Here is a 19,554-nt window from a genome sequence, read left to right on the forward strand (position 1 = left end):
TTTATTTTCTACTTTAACATTTATTTTAGGAAGAATGTCAATTTTATTACTAAACTATAATGGAATATTCACGTATATCACTGAACTAATTTTTGTTCGTTCATACAACTGAAGTTGAGATTAATATCCATCTATGTCACTACTCCATCAAACCTCTAACCCCGTTAAGTTTCTGTTAAATGAGACGAGAGGTGGAATTAACATGTCATCTTTTTTAATTAATATATTGACATGTCATCTTTTTTAATTAATATATTGACATATCATATTTTTTAATTATTATATATTATATATATTTTTATTTATTTAAAATTTTAAATAATAAAAAATTTACAAAGTCATTAATAATTTTCTTCTCCTGCACTAATTAACTAAACCCACCATTCTTCTTCTTCGATTCTTGTTCTTCAAAGGATTCGATTTCTCAAATAAAGGAACCGAAGGGAGACTGACGAGTCAGCGAGAAAATTGAGGGCAATGTGAGATGAGATTTTAATTTTCAGAACCCTACCACGACGAATTTTGACATTTAGCTGAGCCTTAGACCTCAACTTTTTCTTCTTACTTCGACCAGTCTCAAACAAAGTTCACAATGAACAATGATGATAGGTAATAAAGTTTACAAATCTTCTTCTTTCTGTTGAAAAGTTATTTCTGGATTATTGTTCTTGTTCTCTTCCTATATGCTTCCTTATCTGAGTTTGTTCTTCTTTCTCTTCCTATATTTCTGCATTATTGTTCTGTTTTAAAAAAATGAATTTATCTGATTGATTAGGGTTTATATTATCAACAAGAATGCATTATCAGGATAGCATTTATTTATCTCTGTTTTGTTTTAGGAAGGTGAATATTGAAGGAATTGTGTCCTTTAATTTAATGTGCAATGACTAAACTTGGATAGGACAAATTAACAGATATAACTTAATCCGATTATTTTAGGAGTCGTAGTGCTTTGCTAGAAGCCAACTACGATTATTGGGGTTAAACCTATAACTATTATAATCGGGTTCTATGAGGTCACACACTTAGAGTTGACCGACTAGATAAACGAGAAAGATGGTTAATTATTAATACATATTAGATATTATTAATAATAAGAAATATTATTTATTTGTGAAATAAAATAATATATAATTAATACATATTAAATATTATTAATAATAAGAAATATTATTTAATTGTGAAATAAAATAATATATAATTAATGGTTAATTATGGAGTTAAGATTGTGAAATAAAATAATATATAATTAATGGTTAATTATGGAGTTAAGATTGTGAAATAAAATAATATATAATTAATACATATTAGATATTATTAATAATAAGAAATATTATTTATTTGTGAAATAAAATAATATATAATTAATGGTTAATTATGGAATTTTATTTAATACAAAAGGATTCACTTATTTGCAAGAAAACGGAAGTGAATAGAGAGAGAATTGTTCCTCTTTTAAAACGGATTTTGCTATATTACGGTGAGAACTCCAAAAGAAAGAAATCATCTTTTAATCTTGCAATTGGATTGCTTCCCCTTTGTCTTTTTCGTCCTAGCAGTCGAAAGTAAAGAGATCTAGTCGGGCTCGTGTGGACCAAGTAGAGGAGCAACACGTGGGGCTCTCGATTATTCATTACTACTAGATCTGATCCGGTTCACGCATTAAAGGTATATTTCTATAAACTATATATCATTAATTCTATCAATTATGCATGATTATATGATTAGATGTTTATATTAGATCTATAAATTATTCCGCTGCGAACATCTAATTAACCAACAGTGGTATCAGAGCGCAAGGTTGCATATATTGAAAGGATCAATAAATTAACTGTTAATTTTGATGCGGATCTATATCGATGATATAATTTTACATAGATTAAGATGTAAAACTATCTTTAAGAAAATAAAAGAAATATTTATTTTAATTGGATTATATAAATATTTGGATCAAATAAATATGATATATTTGTTTTCTAAAAGTTAGAAAATCTCACTTATTAAAGATTAATATTTTTCTAGTATGGCCCAGAAATACGATCTGAGCATCGTTATGTTTTCTTATAACACGATCTATGTATCGTTATGTATTTTGTAATTTATTTTGATAATTAGATTATTATAAATAATTATGTAATACAAATAAGAACCATGAAGTTCAAGGATAGAGATCCATGAAGGGTGCAAGTATGGAGACCAAAGAAGTTTAGTTCTTTATATATTTATTTTTTTTTGCATCTTAGGGGCCATACTAGTATCACAATTTTCATTGCATTGTTTTTATTTATAATAATTTTCACTAATAAATAAAAGACAATCAAAACTTAAGTTCCTAAAGAAAATTGGGGCAATGTCTTTCCGTGTCATGACCCATGAAGTTTATGGTTTTGGTTGGATAGGTTTCGCAAAAGCGAGGGTGTCTTTTCTCAACCTTAGGCTCCTGAGGATGAATCTATACGGGGATTCATAAACCTTGATACGGTTGTACCCAACAAGAGACCAAAAGGCAAAGTTTTGGATCTTGAGGCATGGGGATGAATCCTACATTGGATGTGGATCATCAACCAAGAATTATAAGAAGTTATAATTAGTAAATGTTACTTACCTTGAACACACAAGACCTAAGGCAGTGTAAAAGTACGTTGGGGATTGTCTGTAATGGGATCTTGGAATCATTTTATTCATAAGGGACTATAGAAACTTGAATAAAATGTGCATTCACTTATTTTAAATTGTTCAATTATAAGTATTTTGCAAATTTCAAAACATAAACTGATTTGTATGTCATTTATATTCTGTAGAATATGTCGAACGATAATTTGAAATTCTCTCTGCGCTCAATTGTTGAGAAAAACAAGCTCAATGAAACGAACTTCCTTGATTGGGAAAGGAATCTGAGAATTATTCTCAGGTCTGAGGGACGTGAGGACTTTCTAACTACCCCTATCCCTACTGTGACCGGAACCTCATCAGATGAGGAGAAGGCAACATCAACTCGGGTGAAAATTGAAGTATTACATGTTACTTGCCTCATGCTAGCTGCAATGGAGCCTGAATTGCAAAAGAGGTTTTTGCATTCTGATGCTTATACTATCATAACTGAACTGAAAACGCTGTTTTAGGATCAGGCAAGGATAAAGCGATATGAGACTCACAAGGTTATACTTGATAGCAAGCTTGTGAAGGGAAAACCAGTGAGTCCTCATGTGATTAGCCTGACTGGGATTTTCAAGAGGATGGAAAATCTAGGGACTTCATATGACCAAGAGTTGGCCATTGATATTGTTCTTAGATCCTTACATGATGGTTTTGCACCATTTAGAATGCAATACCATATGAATGGTCTAAAGCATGATCTGAATGAGCTCCATAACATGCTTAAAAATGTTGAAGGCAATATTATTGATGACAAGAAGAAGGAAGTTCTAAATGTCAACAATGGGAAGGGGTTTAAGAAGGTGGCTAAGAAAAAGAACAATAACCAAGGGAAAGGCAAACAAGTTGCCAAAACCAAGGGTGGTGAGAAGCCAAAGATGGTTGCTGATCATGATTGTTTTTACTGTAATGCCAAGGGACACTGGAAAAGAAATTGTCCCAAGTACCTAGAAGACAAGAAGAACGGGACTGTGAGTTCCACTTATGACAACCGATATTCTCACATTAAATAATGGTCTTACTTGGGTATTAGATACTGCATGTGGTGCTCACATTATTTCATATGTGCAGGGACTTAGAAATAAAAGACAAGTGAAGAAAGGAGAGATAGACCTGCGCGTTGGAAATGGAGCAAGTGTTGTTGTACTTACCATAGGAGATTTAAGTCTATCTTTACCTTCTGGTTTAATATTAGAACTGAATAATTGTTATTATGTTCCTTGCATTACTAAGAACCTTGTTTCGGTTGATGTATTACATTCTGAAGGTTTTGAATTTAGCATTAAAAATGGAAATATTTCTGTTTTTAAGAATGATATTTTCTATGCGACTGCTCCAATGAGTAATGGACTCTTTGTATTGGATATCAAATCAGAATTGTATAACATAAATAACAAAAGACAAAAATTAAATAGTTTGAGTGAGGCCTACCTATGGCATTGTCGATTGGGTCACATTAGTGCGAATCGCATGAAGAAGATCCACAAAGATGGGCTTCTAAAAGACATGGAATTTGAATCCATTGATACATGTGAATCATGTCTGATGGGCAAGATGACAAGGTCACCTTTCAAAGGAACGTTTGAAAGGGCTACTGAACTACTGGGCGTAATACATACTGATGTATGTGGTCCAATGAGCACTGAAGCTAGAGGTGGCTATAGATACTTCATCACATTTACTGATGACATGAGTAGATATGGGTATATTTACCTTATGTCACATAAATCAGAGTCCTTTGAAAAGTTCAAGGAATTTCAAAACGAAGTAGAGACTCAAAGTGGCAAGAAAATAAAAGCACTTCGATCTGATCGTGGTGGTGAGTACTTGAGCCACGAATTTGATCATCATTTGAAAAACTGTGGGATAGTCACACAGTTGTCTACCCCAGGAACACCTCAGCTAAATGGTGTGTCTGAAAGGAGAAACAGGACTTTGTTAGACATGGTCCGATCAATGATGAGTTTTGTTAATCTTCCGGTATCCTTCTGGGGATATGCCCTCACTACCGCTGTACTTACACTAAATAGGACTCCATCAAGAACTGTAAACAAAACTCCATGAGATATGGACTGGAAAGGTTTCAAAGTTGTCTTTTCTGAAAATATGGTGATGTGAAACTTATGTAAAGCGTTTACAAACAGAGAAGCTTGCCCCAAAATCAGATAAATGCTTTTTTATAGGGTATCCAAAAGGAAGTTTTGAATATTACTTCTACAATCCAACTCAGCAAAAGGTGTTTATTGCAAGAGATAGTGTCTTTTTGGAAAGAGAGTTCCTTTCCAACAAGTCAAGTGGGAGAAATATTCATCTTGAAACAGTTCAAGATGATGAAGAGCAACAAACTCAACAACAAAATGACATGGATGATGTCGATGCAAAGATGATTACTTTTGAAGGCTCAGGGCCTCAGAACATCCAAGAACCAGAACAAGAGGATCTACAAACAGTTGTAGATCATGTTCCGGATTTAGTTGTTGAACAAGTTGAACCCACTCGTAGATCGGAAAGGCCAAGGGTACAACCAAGACGTTATGATGATTTCATCTTAAATGTAAGCCTTGATGTTCTTATGCTAGAACATAGTGAGCCTTCGACCTATAAGCAAGCAATGAAGGGTCCAGACTCCAATAAATGGTTTGATGCCATGAGGTCTGAAATGGATTCGATGTTTGAAAATCAAGTATGGGACTTGATAGATTTGCCAAATGGGGTAAAACCCATAGGAAGCAAATGGATTTTCAAACTCAAAAATGACAAGGATGGAAATGCATCTGTTTACAAGGCAAGACTAGTTGCCAAAGGTTTTAGACAAATTCATGGTATAGACTATGACGAGACATTTTCACCAGTTGTCATGATTAGATCCATTAGGATAATCCTAGCTATTGCTGCATATTATGACTATGAGATATGGCAAATGGATGTCAAAACCGCTTTTCTAAATGGTTTTTTGGAAGAGGATGTGTACATGACACAACCTGAAGGTTTTGAAGATCCAAATCATGCTGGGAAGGTATGCAAGCTTAAGAAGTCCATTTATGGACTTAAGCAAGCATCCAGGAGTTGGAACTTTCGATTTGATGAAAAGATCAAAGAGTTTGAATTCATTAGATGCGAAGAGGATCCTTGTGTTTACAAGAAGTTTAGTGGGAGTAAGGCAGTCTTCTTAGTCTTGTATGTGGATGACATACTACTTATTGGGAATGACATTCCGATGCTAGAGTCCGTAAAAGAATGGCTGAAGAAATGTTTCTCAATGAAAGACTTAGGAAACGCCGAGTACATACCTGGAATTAAGATCTATAGAGATAGATCTAAGAGGCTTCTTGGATTAAGTCGAGGAACTTATATTGATAAGATTCTTAATAGATTCAAGATGCAAGATTCCAAGAAGGGATTTTTACCCATTCAACAAGGTGTATATCTCAGCAAGACGCAGTGTCCTAAAACACCTGATGAGCTTGAGAAGATGAACAAGATCCCATATGCTTCTGCTATAGGATCTAGCATGTATGTCATGGTATGTACACGTCCAGATGTTGCATATGCTTTGAACATGTGTAGCAGATACCAATCAAGTCCTGGAGAAGCACACTAGAGTGCAGCTAAGAATATCCTGAAGTACTTAAGAAGAACAAAGGATGATTTCTTAGTATATGGGGGAGATGAAAAATTGATTGTACAAGGTTATACTGATGCAAGCTTTCAGACTGACCGAGATGGCTTTGATTCTCAATCGGGTTATGTCTTTATCCTTAACGGAGGAGCTGTGAGCTGGAAGAGCTCCAAGCAAGGTACTATAGCAGATTCTACAACAGAGGCTGAGTACATTGCTGCTAGTGAAGCAGCAAAGGAGGCCGTTTGGATGAGGAAGTTCCTAGATGAACTCAGTGTTGTTCCTAGCATTTCAATGCCTATCGACATCTATTGTGACAATAATGGTGCCATAGCTCAGGCAAAGGAACCAAGTTCGAGCTCCAAATCTAGACACGTTATGAGAAAGTATCACCTTATTCGACACATCATCACTATGGGTGATATTAGGAAGTGTAAGGTGCATACTGATGACAACATTGCAGATCCATTAACCAAACCTATGCCTAGGCCCAAGCATGAGAGTCACACTAGGGCTAAGGGTCTCAAGCACATTGGAGAATGGTTTTGAGTTTGCTTTTGTATTACATTATGTATTTATGAGTATTAGACACTAGTTTTATGTTTGACTTGATGATTTTATGATATATGATATTTCATCCTTATTTTTATTATTTTTATCGATATTGAATAATATGTCCAAATAATTCATTATTAACAAATGGGATCACCTTAAGTGTTCTGGTGAATGAAACCCCATTAAGTGAAATGAAGTTTTGAATTATTAAAAGTCTATAGTTTGAAATCATCAAATGGACATAGATGATTTTATAAGTTACTATATTGTAAGCTGACTAATAGCGTCAGGTTTCATGGGCTATAAGGACATGGAGATGTCTAGTCAATTACATATATGTGTATGGATGATACATGTAAGACTGACCCACCTTAAGACTCTCCAAAAGAGATTGTAGAGCTTTAAGTTAAACCATGTTTAGTAGATTCCTCAGACATGAGTATGTTGTGGCCTCACTTGATGATTGTTATTTCTTTGACACTATTAAACGCTTTCCGTAAAAGGCAGTTATAAAGGCAGTAGTTGGGATTGCTAAAAATTGAGTGCGAGCCATAGTCATACAAGAATGGAGAAGTCCTCCTACTTCATGTATACTGTGATACATTGAACAGGAATAGTGAAACGACCACTTGAAGAGCGAGAACTGAAAATGCATGGCCATGCTCGGATGGATTAATATGAATCATCCGTTTAATTGACAGTTCAAACTCAGAGTTCAAGAAACATATTTGATAGAAATGTATGAATGTTACCATATCATCAAATAAGACATTTAGAGACAAAGGTATCTTATATTGCACACTTGTTTAAGGACAAGTGGGAGATTGAAGGAATTGTGTCCTTTAATTTAATGTGCAATGACTAAACTTGGATAGGACAAATTAACAGATATAATTTAATCCGATTATTTTAGAAGTCGTAGTGCTTTGCTAGAAACCAACTACGATTAATGGGGTTAAACCTATAACTATTATAATCGGGTCCTATGAGGTCACACACTTAGAGTTGACCGACTAGATAAACGAGAAAGACAGTTAATTATTAATACATATTAGATATTATTAATAATAAGAAATATTATTAATACATATTAGATATTATTAATAAGAAGAAATATTATTTATTTGTGAAATAAAATAATATATAATTAATACATATTAGATATTATTAATAATAAGAAATACTATTTATTTGTATAATAAAATAATATATAATTAATGGTTAGTTATGGAGTTAAGATTGTGAAATAAAATAATATATAATTAATGGTTAATTATGGAGTTAAATTGTGAAATAAAATAATATATAATTAATACATATTAGATATTATTAATAATAAGAAATATTATTTATTTGTGAAATAAAATAATATATAATTAATGGTTAATTATGAAATTTTATTTAATACAAAAGGATTCACTTATTTGCAAGAAAACGGAAGTGAATAGAGAGAGAATTGTTCCTCTTTTAAAACGGTTTTTGCTATATTACGGTGAGAACTCCAAAAGGAAGAAATCATCTTTTAATCTTGCAATTGGATTGCTTCCCCTTTGTCTTTTTCGTCCTAGCAGTCGAAAGTAAAGAGATCTAGTCGGGCTCGTGTGGACCAAGTAGAGGAGCAACACGTGGGGCTCTCGATTATTCATTACTACCAGATCTGATCCGGTTCACGCATCAAAGGTATATTTCTATAAACTATATATCATGATTCTATCAATTATGCATGATCATATGATTAGATGTTTAGATTAGATCTATAAATTATTCCGCTACGAATATCTAATTAACCAACAAATATATCTTATTGATTAGGTGAATCAGAGAAAAAAATTGTAGGTTTAGTTAATTAGAGTAGAAGATAAAAATTATAAATGACTTTGTAAATGTTTTATTATTTAGAATTTTAAATAAATAAATATATAATATATATTAATTAAAAAAGATGACATATCAATATATTAATTGAAAAAAATGACATGTCAATTCTACATGTCATTTCATTTAACAGAAACTTAACAGAGTTAGAGATTTGATAGAGTAGTGACATAGATGAATATTAATCTCAACTTCAGTGGTATGAGCAAACAAAAATTAGTTCAGTAATATACGTGAATATTTCATTATAGTTCAGTGATAAAATTGACATTCTTCCCATTTATTTTAGTGTAGTCAATCAATTAAAAAAATATCATTTATTAAAAAAAACTGATCAACATGGACTTGACAGGCCTAGTTGACATAAATTTTTTATTTTACATATTTGTAGTTCTCCCCCATTATATATGTTATAAATTCTTATGTTAAACTTAAATTTGGTGACGTTGATAATGTTTTTTTTTCTTTCACATTCTTGTAAATAGTTTAATTAGTCTTGTTAATTTGTTGATGAAATATTATTTGCATCTATTTAACCAAAACAAAGTAAATTAGAATTTTTATTTACAATAATCTTTCTCAACAACAAGAGAATTCCTAGAGAAAAATCAATATGCATTAGACTCTAGATCAAATAATCTCAATTCAAGTCCTAGTCTTCTCGAGACAGATAAATTATCATTACTTATCTAAAGAATAAGAAATATATATATATATATATATATATATATATATATATATATATATATATATATATATATATGTATATATATAAAAACATTTTAATTGTAAAAAAATAAAATGGTCTTATGAGTTCAAATTCCAATACTATATGCACTTATAAATTACATGTTATTTTAAAACATATATACATATAAAGATGTTAATTAATTATTAATTCTATAATAATTCGTTTCAAATTTTATTAAACAGTTTAGCATTTTTATAAAAAAAAAAAACACTAAAATAGTTCAAATAAAAATAATCTTACAAACTTTGTTGGAACAATACTTTGAAAATCAATGTTAAATACTGGTTTTTATGACTTTTGCATGTTTAGATAATGAAATTGCATATAAAATTATTATGTCCCAGTATATGTATTATGAACAAAATTCTATGAAGAACAAATAAATAAAATAAAACAAACACAATATTTTTTATTTAATATGAGGTCAAGATTTAGACAGAAGAATACTTTTCAAATTTAAGTTATAAGTATGGTACAAGAGATCACTTTTATACATCTCAAATAACCCAACCAAATATTTCCATTATATATTTGACTTTTATACATCTCAAATAACCCAACCAAATATATCCGGTCCCCTAATATATTTGACTTTTATATATCTCAAATAACCCAACCAAATGTTTTGGTTGACCCTAATATATTTTATTTAGGGCTTGCTTGATTTTTACAATTATCTTAAATGAGTGAGATCATTTGTGGTAATTTTGAGTAGGCATAGATTTTTTTTTTTTATTATTATTATTTTTTGTAAAAAGACTTAAATGATGTGAAAGTCAAAAGTGTGAATGAAATGATGTTTTTTAGATTCAGATTGATGTAAGAATTTTTGGATTTTTTTTTTCTGATTTTTATCCCAAAACATATAACTATATATCCTTTCATCCATTTAATTATTTTCTTTTATATATTTAAATACGAAATTACCCTTTATTTAATCAAATAAAATTAGTTTATTTTTAAAAAATAAATGATATATTTGGCACTTAACCCTAAAAAAAACTTTTTAAAACATTTAATCTAACTTAGTTTTTTAAGAAAAAATCAATAACCCCCCCCCCCCCATAAAACGAGCCAAGAGTTGATTTAATATAGGTTTATTGATATTTTGTTTTGAGATTGTATTTGTTTTTTTTTATAAATTCTCTCATTGTCATGTTACTATTTTTCTAATTATCAAATTTCTCTTTTAATCAATATAAATACTTTTACTTATTTTTAAAAAAATTAAAAACAAGACATTATAGTATTCAACAAATTAAAAATCTAAATAATTTACATTTCTTTTATTAAAAAAAATTAAATTATTATACAAAATCCAATAAAAACCATCTCATAACCTCTTAAACTTAAAAGGAGAAAAAAAAAAGTATATTATCTTATTTATGGGAATTAAAATTTGGTCGCAAGGGGTTGAGCACATAGTCGCAAACACACTTAGGGCATGCTTGGTACGTGGTTTTTTGTACTCAGGAATGGGAAAGGGAATGAAATGAGATGTTTGGTTGGTGGTTTTAATTTCAGGATATTGATTTAATTCCCGAATAGTAAGAAATCATTCCATCCTCTCTAAATTGGGAGGAATGAATCCCATTTGGGAGCGATACACTTTCTCTCTCATTATCTTCAATCTCCTATTTTCTCTCTCATAATTATAATTATAATTATAATATCATATATATATATATATATATATATATATATATATATATATATATATATATATATATATATATATATATATATTATAATTATATTATACTAGTTATTTTATAATTAACATAATAATACATTTTTATTTATTTATAAATAAATAATTTTAATTATTTAAATAATATTAAAGAATTATTTAAAATAAAATTTTAATAATAATTACAATAACTAATAATAATATAATTAATTTTAAATATTATATATTAATAATAAAATTAAAAGAAATTAATTAAAATATAAAACTAAAAATAAAATAACAATTTTATATAAAAAAATATTTAAAAAAGTTAAATATGAAATATTTTAATAAAAGTTATTATTAAAAAAATTATATTATGTTATAATATATTATTAAATAAAACATTATATTTAATTTAAATGTATTTATCTACTATTAATATATAATATTTGAAAGATTTTGTCTTATATTATTTATATTTAATAAAAAATTATTTATTTATAATTAGTAAAAAATTGAAATATTCAACATTTTTTTGTTATAAGTATTTTTATATTTATTTTGAAATAATATAATTAATATTAAAAAATATTAGATGTTTTATTTTATTAAATTATGTTAATTAAATATTTTATATATTTTATATATTTTAAATAATTTTATAAAAATAATAATATTTTTAATTTAATAAAAAAAATTAAAATTAATCATAATTTTAATAACAAAATTATATTTATAATTTTTCTCTTATAAATCCAAACGTTATTAAAGGGAATGAGAATGATTAAAACTTTTAACCAAATACTACACTTCTATCAATCATACTCATTTCCATTCCACACATCTATCAATCTCAATCATATTCTCATTCCTTTATTTGAACCAAGCACTCACTTAATCATTTAACTAGGCACAGAATTTGTTTCTTACGGGCTCGAATTCAGGACCTCTCAAGTGGGTTAGGGATATTCACTTCTTGTTGCCGTTAGGCTAGAATAGGGGATTAAATTATCTTATTTGTTCTCCCCTCTCAGAGGACATTTTCTCTATGGGCAAAAAAATCGAAAAAACGATAGAACCGAACATATAGCTTACCGATTTTATTTTACCGGTTTATCGATTAACCGGTTCTAGTTAACCATTTTTTAGTGGTTATTAACTGGTTCGATTGAAATATTTTCTACCAGTTTAAACTGTAAAAATTTAATTATATATTTCTATTTTATAATTTCTATTAATTAGTTTATTAATATTAAATATATTATAAATAACATTTAATAATATATATTAGTTATTTTTATATTTTAAATTATAATTAATAAAAAATTATTTTTTCTTAAATTCTAATTAGATATTGGTTTAGAAATAGAGACTTTTAAAATATATTATATTATTATAATAATATAATATATTATAATATAGAGGAAAAAATGGATAATAACACAATAGGTCAACAGCGCAAATAAAGATTTGAAAAAAATAATTTAATAAATTTAATATTTAATTAATTTAAAAAAATTAAATTATCGGTTCACGGTTAAATTCAGGATTCCAACCAGAACCGGTAAAATCGATACTAATACTGGTCGATTAAGTGATTTGTATGAGAAAAGGTAAAATTGGACTTAATCAAAACCGAGATTAACGATTGAAAATACTAATTTTCTAAATTAATGTTGATATATATATTATTATAGAATTATTGACAAAAGAAAACTGAACTGACCATTTAACTGCCAACTTTAGACATTTTTTAAATTGTTGTAAATTTGTTAGCCTAGTATTTTTTGAATCGAACGCGCGCCCTAGCTAATCAATATGAATAAAAGAATATTAATACCAATTTGGTATTTGGGGATTATAAGTTTTATTTTGCGGCTGTAGGTTGAAATGTAGGGGTGTTGAGAATTAATTATTAAAGAAAATAATTTGTCTACTTTTTTATGTTGACTTTTAATTCATTTCAAATTAGTGGGGCTGCTCGTGTTTTATTTATTTTATTGAATACAACTCAACTATCAATTTGTTATATTATCAGTTCTATATACTCATGAAATATTTTGTATTCATTTTGGAGGATCTTTAATATATTTTCAGAGAGTATATATATATATGATGATCAAAATTATATAAACATAGTACTGTTGATCATAGGGCATGCAATTATGATATATATATATATATATATATATATATATATATATATATATAATCAAAATTATATAAACATAGTGTTGATCATAGGGCATGCAATAAACTCATTTGAATAATGAGATTATATATATATATATATATATATATATATATTCCAAATGAATTTATACATGATAAATGTACCATTTTTGATGTGAGAATTTATTTAAGTTTATATTTCGTTCTACCGTTATATCAATCAAATTCGAATCGGAAAATATTTGATGTTTGGTTATAGGATTATATATAAGATTATTCATATAATCAAATCAATTTGATGGGCATTAGTAATATATTAAATTCATAGTATGATTTTAAGATTTTATTTAATAAAAAAATTGTTTGAAATTATTATTAAATTAATATCTTTAGACTTAATTTTATTTAATTAATTGTTTGAAAAATGTAAATAAATTATTAGTATATAGAGGTGAATATTAATTTATTAGATATATAGAATCAAATATTCATAAAACTGTGAAACTATGCAATATCTATATGATATAAGTTGGGATGTAATTTATTAATGAAATATATCCAAATTTAAATTTATTCAAAAAATATAAGCATAGTATTGATTTATTTGGATTATTTTAATGTCTATTTTATAATGTAATGGCATAACTTAGAAGAAAAATAAAATTAATTTGATTTATTTGTTTATATTTGAAAGGACATTGATTATTGATAGTATGAATTGGATTGTGAAAGTTGACCTTTATTAAACACTATCATTTATTAAGTAATAGTGGGATTAATGATTTTCATTAATTATGATAAACATAAATATTATTATATTTTATATTGTTAAAAAGTAACCGATACACCACCAACAAAAGACAAGTTGTTCAAGAAATATTATACATTAATACAAATACACATAAAATCAATATTTTTTCTCAAATATATAATTAGACAATTGCATAATTTAATTATAAACTTTGAAATTCACTTAACTCAAATATTAAAAAATTAATTTAGTTTAAAATAATATAACAAACTCGTCTAAAATAAAACAACCAAATAAAATATCCAATAAACAAAAAAAATTCAAATAAGCACTACAAATCAAATAAAAAAAATGTAAGAAAAAAAAAACTAAATGTCTGTTTATTCTTATTTATTTGAAAAGTTATTTATTAATATTTAAAAAAATATATAGCTTAATATAAAGTATATTATTTTAATTTTTAATGATATAAATTATTACATCCAATAATATAAATAATATAGAATAATAAATTTCATATATTTGAAAATAATCTATTAAAAAATAATGTAAAATTAATTGATAATTAATAATTTTTTGAACCATTACAATGTAAATGTTTTTAAACAGTTTTATTTTTATTATTTTTTAAAATCTTAACTTTTTACAAAAAAAAAAAAAAAATTATATATATATATATATAAATAAATAAAATAATTGTAACTTTTATTTTATTTTTTATTTTAAAATTTTTAGTTTTAATTATTTTAATAAATTATTTTCAAATATTTTTAATATATTTTTAAAATTATTTGAAAGATTAATTTTAATATTTTTTATTAATTTAATTTTACTTTTTAATTAAAATATCCAATTTTTATAAATTTTAGTTTTTTATTTAAACTTTAAAATAAACCAATATTTTGTTGTGTCTATTAACATATTAACAAAGTTTAAAATAATATAATTAAAATTGTTTTAGAAATAGTAAAATTTTAATTATATAAATCAATATAATAAATTAAAAAAAAGTCATACTTAATATTTAATATTTGAAAAATAAATAAAATATTCTTTTAACTATATCATATAATTTAATAAAAGAATATTATATATTAATTTAAATAACACCTCAAATTAAATAAAAAATATCTAACTTTTTTTTAAAACAAATTCTCTCATATATATAATTACAAATTTTTACAATATTTAATTAATTGAGTTATTAAAAAATAAAAAAAATATATAAATTTCAATAAAATTTAGGGTTAAAACAAAATTCATTAATAATTAATATTTATATTTCAAAAATATTTTATTATAAATTATTTATTATAAAATTAAAAATAAAATTATTATTTTAAAATATTTTATAAATTATTTATTAGTAAAATTTTGATAATAATTATAAAAAAAACTTATAAATAAATTTATATAAAAATTATAATTTTAATCGAGAATTTAAACTTTTACAAATGAAAAATAAAAAATATAGTATATATATAAGTTATTAATAAAATATAAAAGAAATTATTTTGAAATTGTATTTTAAATTTTCAATAAAATTAAATAAATTTTAATTTATATATATTTGTTTTAAATTTATGAAATAAAATGTATATAATAATTTAATTTTAAATAAAAAAAACTAAAATTTTAATTTGTATAAATATATTTTTAATTTATTTATAAATTTATTTAAATTAATTATTAAAATATTTACTATATAAATAACCAAAATAATAATAATTTTAAATAAAATATTTAAAGATAAATTTATTTTGAAATCTTTTTAATAGGATTAATACTTATAAATATATCTGAAAACCGACATTAATTATTATTATATATATATATATATTATATTTTCTTATCATGTAAAAATATAATCATTTTTATCATTAATTTTAATTTGGTTTTAAATTTTAAAAATTAAGTTCAATTCAATTTATTGTTAATATATAATTTTGATTAATTCAATATCTACAGTTAAAAAAATTAGGTTTATGTGATTGAGATTTAATTTTTATTTATTTATGAAATATTTAAATAAAATATTAAATATATAAACTGTAAGTTTATATAAAATTAGATAAATGATGGAAAAAGAAATTTGGATTTGAGAGGAAATTAATTAATGGATTAATTAAATATTTAACAAAAATTTTTTTTTCTATTAATCCTTTATCTTTTTCTACACAACATTCATATTTATCTTTTTCTACACAACATTCATCTTTATCTTTTTCTACACAACTTCTCTCCCCTTATCCTTCTTTAAAATTAATAATAAAAAATATTATATATTTATATTATAAAATTATATAATGATTTATAAATTTTGTTTTTATTTATATTTAAAAATAAATTCTCTCCCCTTATCCTTCTTTAAAATTAATAATAAAAAATATTATATATTTATATTATAAAAATATATAATGATTTATAAATTTTGTTTTTATTTATATTTAGAAATAAATTAGGAGAGAGTTTATTTTAATTGGGATAGGAAATATAATATTTTTATTATATATGAAAAGTTATATATATATATAATTATTAGAAAAAATAATATTTATATTATAATTAAAAATAAATAAAGAGATTGATTTAATATGTTAAACATTTTATAATAATAATAATAATAATAATAAGAGAAATAAATATTTAAATATTTATATAAAATTAAGAATGAAAATGATTATATATTTATATGATAAGAAAATAATATATATATATATATATATATATATTTAATAGTTTATAAAATATTAATTTATAAATATATTATATATATAAATATAAAAATTATTAATGAAATAATATATATTTTACATGATTAATTAGAAAAATAATATATTTATAATAAAGAGAAATAATTAAAGGTTCTAATGAAAGAATATGAGATGAAATAATTTTAAGTAATTTTGAAAAATAAAATAATTATTTTTCATGTTAAAATTATATATATATATATATATTTTTTTAGTGAAAAATAAAAAAATAAAATTATTTATAAAATAAATAAATTATTAGTTTAAGAGGGAAAACGATGAATATATTTTTATCAAACTACAAATTTATGAATTAAGTGCATTATAAATTTTGTTACTCAGTTAATTTATAATATAAGTTTATATTAATATAAGTGTTATGAGTGATTTATAAAAAATATATATTATTATTATTATATATATTATTGATGATACAATAAATATTTTCTATGATTATTGTGAAAATTAATTTTATATAAAATTATTAATGAAATAAAATATAATATATATATATGGTTTGAAGAAATAAAAAAGATAAGTTGAGAAAAAAGAAATTAATTATAGGAGAGAAAAAGGGTTTTAGTCTAAGATTTCTCCATCTCTACTTTGATTCCCGGCCGTTCTATCTTCGCAGCTTCCATCTTCTTCTATCAGGCAAGTTTCTAATCTTCTGTGTTTATGTTGCATTTAGCTTTAGATTTAATTTTGTTTCTCTTTCTTCACCTCACAAACCCTAACTCTGTGATCGCTAAAGACAATTGCTTTTTTTAGTTTTTTTCAAAACTAGACATTGATTCATCCTCATTTGATTTTTGGGTAATCCCTGGAACAGTCTTAATTTTGACATTGGAATACCGAATTTCATATCGACCAGGAACTTTTCTACTGCAGTTCGAACAAAAAAATCTGTTCTTTGTCGATCATTATGAATCCAAACTCTGGCGATAATAAATCTGGGCAGAAGCAGAAGGTACCTATCAATCTCTTCTATATCAAATTAGCTACTGAGTTATAAACATTGAGTTGTAAATTTTGAAAAAATCTTGACATATTAATATGAACTGATGTAGGTTAGGTTTGCTCCTAAGGCTCCTAAAAAATTGCTGAAACCTGTGGTTCCTAAAGTGTAATTTTCTTTCTCCTACATAACCTATATTATTTGGTTGCTCAAAGCAAATCTATGTTAAAATCTGTTTCAATTATAGTGAAAAGGTTGAAGCTGTTGATTCTGATGAGGCTCATGCACAAGAATTATTGCGTCGTTTCAATGTAAGTATCGTGAGTTGGTACAGTGGGTTACGACTTCCAAATAAAAGCACTGCTAATTTTCACATTATTTTCCAGGAATCAAAGTCTAGGGCTAAAACAGAAAAGAAAGGTGATCTTTTAGCTTTCTCACTTGTTTACTAGCAATTGATCATGTTCTTGTTACAATGTGTAGTATTGGGTATATATCATTAGTAAACACAATCATATCTTTCTATTTCTTGTCAAACCTGCATCAGTTGATTCACTTTAGGAATTCTATTTGAACTGATCTCTTCGTTGACATTTTACAGGAACAAATGTACAAGTTGCATTTGGTTTTGGTGGTACCACATCTTCTTTTAGGTCATCTGGAAGTTCAAAGAAGAGCGAAAATACATCCTCTGGTGGTAGGTGTTCTTTGATTCACCCCTCATGTAGAATTGTTGATTAAAATTATTATTATTTTATACTACTACAGGTGCGTTGAAGACTGAGAAAGAATACATAGAACCATGGGTGGGTAAACTAATTGATATGATTTCATATTCTGCTAATTTACTTAAACTTTCTTTTCTTTTGTTTCCCCTTGTCACAATCTCTTTGAACATAACTAATTGCAGGATTATTATAGTAACTACCCTGCATGTCTTCCTCTGAGAAGACCTTATTCAGGAAATCCAGGTAAAATTGTTGTTATAAAATCCATAGAAAGTATTGAGAATGAAGTAAAAGATGGTATAAATTGTCTGTGTAGAACGTCTGAATGAAGAGGAGTTTGGGGAAGCTTCAAGAACTTCACGTATTAATGAAAACACTCCATCAAATGCTGCAACTGACCTTGGTTTGATGGTCAGTTAGTTAATTAATTTTTTTTTGTCAAAATAATGTTTGTTTCTTATGGTAGTTTAATGTTGTGTTTCTCTAGGACGAGAATCCAGAAACGAAACTTTTACTGATGCAATTGCCAAGCTTTATGCCTACATTAAATAATAGTCAAAGCTCAGCTGCTTCCAGTTCTTCTAGTAAGGCGGAATCTTCAGAGAAAACGTGCAAGTTGAATGATTTACCTGCTGGCTATATGGGAAAACTGTTGGTTTACGAGAGTGGTGCTGTCAAGCTTAAACTCGGTGAAACCATTTTTGATGTAAGATTTTGAGGCTCTTTTTTGTTAGTTAATTCGAATTGACCCGATACCTTTGTAATAATGTATTGAAGTTAATTTTGCAGGTTTATGAAGGGATGAAGACTTCATTTGCTCAAGAAGCTGTTGCTGTCAATACAAAAACTGCTCAGAGTTGCTCTATTGGGGAACTCAACAAAGTTGCCATTGTTGTTCCAGATGTTGAATTTATTCTGGATAGTATGGCCAAAAGTAATTTATCATCTTAACATTTTTCCTCTGATTTATTTACTTTTACTCTATATTCGGATTCTATTGGGAGAACAACGATTTTAGTATGCTTTTGAAGAATAGTTTGTTTAACGAAGTCGAGTTTTATCACA

The 19,554-nt window shown here is 25.9% G+C and overlaps 1 protein-coding gene across 2 annotated transcripts; it reads left to right on the plus strand.

Moving 5' to 3' along the window:
* Nucleotides 1-17,342: 17,342 nt before the first annotated feature.
* LOC124921627 (DNA-directed RNA polymerase III subunit RPC4-like) lies at nt 17,343-19,554 on the plus strand. 2 transcript variants are annotated; one of them, XM_047462299.1, is made up of 11 exons: nt 17,343-17,452; nt 17,670-17,773; nt 17,874-17,929; nt 18,009-18,072; nt 18,148-18,181; nt 18,363-18,458; nt 18,530-18,567; nt 18,672-18,732; nt 18,806-18,900; nt 18,977-19,195; nt 19,279-19,554. In XM_047462299.1, exons 2-11 carry the CDS (start codon nt 17,729-17,731, stop codon nt 19,438-19,440), a joined length of 870 nt encoding a protein of 289 aa, XP_047318255.1. In that variant the 5' UTR covers nt 17,343-17,452; nt 17,670-17,728; the 3' UTR covers nt 19,441-19,554. The 2 variants fall into 2 exon arrangements, with proteins under 2 accessions (XP_047318255.1, XP_047318256.1); XM_047462300.1 differs by having other exon boundaries at nt 17,362-17,457; nt 17,678-17,773.

This window comes from Impatiens glandulifera, chromosome 1 (assembly GCF_907164915.1).
Source record: "Impatiens glandulifera chromosome 1, dImpGla2.1, whole genome shotgun sequence".
Lineage (NCBI taxonomy): Eukaryota > Viridiplantae > Streptophyta > Magnoliopsida > Ericales > Balsaminaceae > Impatiens > Impatiens glandulifera.

What these genes read in the sequence shown, in the direction of transcription:
- LOC124921627 (XM_047462299.1), top strand. Translation starts at nt 17,729, where the DNA reads ATGAATCCAAACTCTGGCGATAATAAATCTGGGCAGAAGCAGAAG. An exon ending in AATTATTGCGTCGTTTCAAT is followed by an intron (nt 18,073 to 18,147) that starts GTAAGTATCGTG and finishes ATTATTTTCCAG; the next exon opens with GAATCAAAGTCTAGGGCTAA. An exon ending in CGAAAATACATCCTCTGGTG is followed by an intron (nt 18,459 to 18,529) that starts GTAGGTGTTCTT and finishes ATACTACTACAG; the next exon opens with GTGCGTTGAAGACTGAGAAA.